Source organism: Dendrobium catenatum, unplaced genomic scaffold, assembly GCF_001605985.2.
Source record: "Dendrobium catenatum unplaced genomic scaffold, ASM160598v2 fragScaff_scaffold_716, whole genome shotgun sequence".
NCBI lineage: Eukaryota > Viridiplantae > Streptophyta > Magnoliopsida > Asparagales > Orchidaceae > Dendrobium > Dendrobium catenatum.
In genome coordinates this window covers 18,870,974-18,874,860 of record NW_021319178.1, presented here as the reverse complement: position 1 = coordinate 18,874,860, position 3,887 = coordinate 18,870,974, and the positions used below count along the sequence as shown (strand labels likewise).

Here is a 3,887-nt window from a genome sequence, read left to right as displayed (position 1 = left end):
ACACTGTTCACCTGCAAGTAAATGACGAAAATTTTTACGTTCGGTTGGAACGACGGACGGACGGCATACGCTCGTTTGGAGATGCCCTCAGCGACTAAATATAAATTCCAACTACCCTGAATACTGAGACCGGGCACCTTAAAGCAGCAGGCAGAATTACGTGAAGTGACTGCAATCAAACCGTCCAATTCAACAAAATCGAACGGTACAAACAAGAATCCGCGTGCTTTCCATTCATTGGTCTAGGTTCTATTTGAATCGCCAAAAGTATAAAAGCCTGCCCAACCGTGCTTCCCCCCACGCTCAATCTCTTCCTCTCTCTGTTCGCTCATTCTTCTCACTTAATCGCGACTCGAGATTCTCTAGCAATGGCTGGAAGGGGGAAATCTATCGGCTTGTCACAATCCAAGAAGTCATCTTCGAGGAGCAGCAAGGCCGGCCTTCAATTCCCCGTCGGTCGTATCTCTCGTTTCCTTAAGACCGGTCGTTACGCAGAGCGCGTCGGAGGTGGCGCTCCGGTTTACCTCGCCGCAGTTCTCGAGTACCTCTCTGCAGAGGTAATTTAGAGTTTGCTAACGAACTCCCTGATATTAGCATCCAGTGCAGATTCTCTTTTATGATTTGGTTTTTTCCTCTCTCCCTTCAATTCCTTGCAGATTCTTGAGCTGGCCGGAAATGCAGCCAGAGACAACAAGAAGAGCCGGATCGTGCCACGCCACATCCAGCTCGCCGTTAGGAATGACGAGGAGCTCACGAGGCTTCTTGGACGCGCCACCATTGCCAATAGTGGAGTCATGCCCAATATTCACAGTATGCTTCTTCCCAAAAGGACGTCTTTCATGAGTTCCAAGAACGCCGACGATAGCTGAGCTCGCCGGCGGAAATTACCATAATTCTTTTGACGTGCTCTCTCTGATTTGGTGTCGCGTTGTGTTCTCGTGGAATAGTAGATTTGTGGTTATGATTAGTGTTTGAATTAGGGTTTCCTTGTTTGCTAATTGAAAATCTGTTTGATGTGAATATATTCCAAGCTGAGCTTGGCGTTGAATCTTTTTTCTTAAATTTCATGCGTTTACAATTTAAATATGATTATTATTGTATCTTTCTCTCTGTATTGGTATTTTACTGCTTTTCTTTTTGAATCAAATTCTATTTGTTATCAAAATGTGGATTGGCTGAAATTAAGGTTTTTCCCACTGTTTACTCGCAAGTCAATACAATTCACTTTTATGACCATTTTGATGACAAATAGAATTTGATTGGCTGAAATTAAGATTTGCTTACTGGTAAGATTTGCTTATTGGTATTTTACTGCTTTTCTTTTTGAATCAAATTCTATTTGTCATCAAAATGGTCATCAAAATGGCGGCCATGGCCGGGTTCATTCAACGCGTACGTCGTCTCTGTTTTACTGACTGATCGTTTTTTGTGTTTGTGAATATTGATCAATTCTTTGGGCTGTTAGGGTTAATAAAATTTTGTTTGGAGAATGTCGATGGCAGATTGATGTGAATACTGAATACTATATTTGAAAATTAAGCGTAGAATTTGACACTTTCTGTTAGGTTTATATGTTGCGAAATTTTCAATTGTGTCATAGAAGTGATGCAGAAATTCTTGTAAATTGAAATTTTTACGTAATCAGTCTATTTTTTCATTTCATTCATTTAATCCAATCTCATCCTGCGCCGTAAATTTGATATTAGTGGAATTTAATTTTAAAATTCTTGATGATAATTAAAAAAAAATTATCAAAGTTACTGGTAAGTATCACAATCTCTAATCTCTAAGTACTTGTTGCTTAATTTCTCTGTTTTTAAATTAGCCGCGAGGAAACTATACTTTTTTAAAGCTTCTTAAATAACAAATAATATTTTGAAATGCAGATGAACGTGACAGAGTATAGAAATTGTAGAAACAAAAATAAAAACTAAAAGAATGAAGAGAATATGTCATTAGTTAGAAGGATGTTTATGAGTAGACAAGAGAGAGTAAGCGTTTGAAACAAAAAAAGCTCTATATGCTTATGATCCACAAAATTGGAAAAATAAATATGTTGATTATTTTCTTGAAAAATATGTTCGGATGTGTTAGAGTTGCCTCGGATTTCGCTCGACCTTTGTTTGTTCATGTTCTTGACTTTCACACACTTTGCAGATATGTCGGGACTTCAAGGGAGTATCGCCTCTTGATGGGATTCGACCTTTAAAGGATGAACAATGATTAAATCACAATAAACGAATCTTTGAATTGTGATAGAACATGCATCAAATCTTATTAGATGAGTTCTTGAAGGATGACCTTATAATAATCTACCCTTGAAATAACTTCAATTATGATTAAATCACAATAAACGAATCTTTGAGCTGAACAATGCTGTATTTTGCTTATTTTAGTTTTGTTTTTATTGTGTATAAATACTTGGTCTAATAATGTCAGATGAGAAGCATTAGGATGCTCTTGCTATGTATATATAGAGCTAGAGGTATGATGAATAAGTTGGTTAAACAATTTTAGACTCTCGATGAAAGCTAAAAATTTGCTTTTGCTTAGCTATTCATAACTCTTGAAATACATTTATTTTGTGCTTTGATTTATCAATTGTTATCGAAGATTATTGATTACTATGGAAATGAGGGATATTCTATTATGTTAAACAGTGAAGGGAAGAGCGTCACATTTGACATTTTTGAATTAGCCTACATAATTGGGTTCCAAATTTGAGAATTCTCATCTTAGGACGAGCTAAATAACATCAGGAGAATCTTTTGCTCGAGAACTATTTTGACGAGGATAAAACTTTAAAATTATAGGCATTGATAAAAGTTTTAGGGATTGTATTTTGGTAGATGATATACAAATATGGATTGTGTTTCTTTGTGGATTATGTATTCCTCAACAATGAAAAGCATATTGCTATTTTTAATATGATGTTTGATATTGTTAAAGAAGAGGAGCATTTTTTCAGTTACCATATAGGGGTGTCAATTTTTGACCCGACCCGAAACCTGATTTGGAAAAATTCGGGTTCGGGTTGACCCGTTTAGCAAACGGGTTGGGTTCGTGTTCAGATTTTTGACCCGTTTCAAATACGGGTCGGGTTCGGGTTGACCCGAAAACCCGAAATCAACCCGATACTGACACGAAAAATTCGGGTTCGCCGTTGCCGCGCTCGCACGGTCACGCGCTCACGCCGTCGCCCGCTGCTGCGCTGCCGTGCATTCGATCCCGCGGACTCAGTCTCGGACGCGCGATGCGGTCCCGCGGAATGCCGAACCCGGACTCCATTCGAAGTCCGAACTCGTGCGGTCGCTTGGTCCAGCGGACTCCTTCCGCACGCGTGGTCCAACGGACTCCTTCCGCACGCGTGGTCCAGCGGACTTCATCCACACTCCACTGTCGCGAGCTCCGTTCTCTGCCGCGCGGGTCGGTCGTGTCAACCCCGGCCGGGTCAGGTTCGGGTTGAAAAGTCCGACTCGTTTGCAAAAACGAGTTGGGTTCAGGTTGACCCGTTTAAATCCGGGTCAACTCGGGTTCAACTCGAACCCGACCCGTCGACCCGAATTGACACCCCTATTACCATATGATAGGATGTAATAATAATATATATTAATATTTTTTTTAATAATTCTTAGCAATATCATTTTTAATAAATTATTATTATTTATTTAATTGGGTTAAATAGAATATATTACATTCAATTACAATATAAATAAATATAATAATATATTTTAATCAGAGAAATCCTTAAAATCCGGATTTAGAATCCTACTTGAGCGCCCATATGAGTTCTTTGGCGCAATATTACAACTCTCTGTTCTCGCATCCGTGCTTCTCCTTCTCTGGACCTCCCGCAATCGCTCTCTCTCGCCTCGAGAATCTGCGAA

At 39.3% G+C, this 3,887-nt stretch overlaps 1 protein-coding gene across 1 annotated transcript; it reads left to right on the top strand.

Moving 5' to 3' along the window:
• Window positions 1-309: 309 nt before the first annotated feature.
• Window positions 310-1,048, top strand: LOC110107051 (probable histone H2A.7). The gene is made up of 2 exons (XM_020837190.2): window positions 310-557; window positions 657-1,048. Exons 1-2 carry the CDS (start codon window positions 369-371, stop codon window positions 867-869), a joined length of 402 nt encoding a protein of 133 aa, XP_020692849.1. The 5' UTR covers window positions 310-368; the 3' UTR covers window positions 870-1,048.
• Window positions 1,049-3,887: the final 2,839 nt, after the last annotated feature.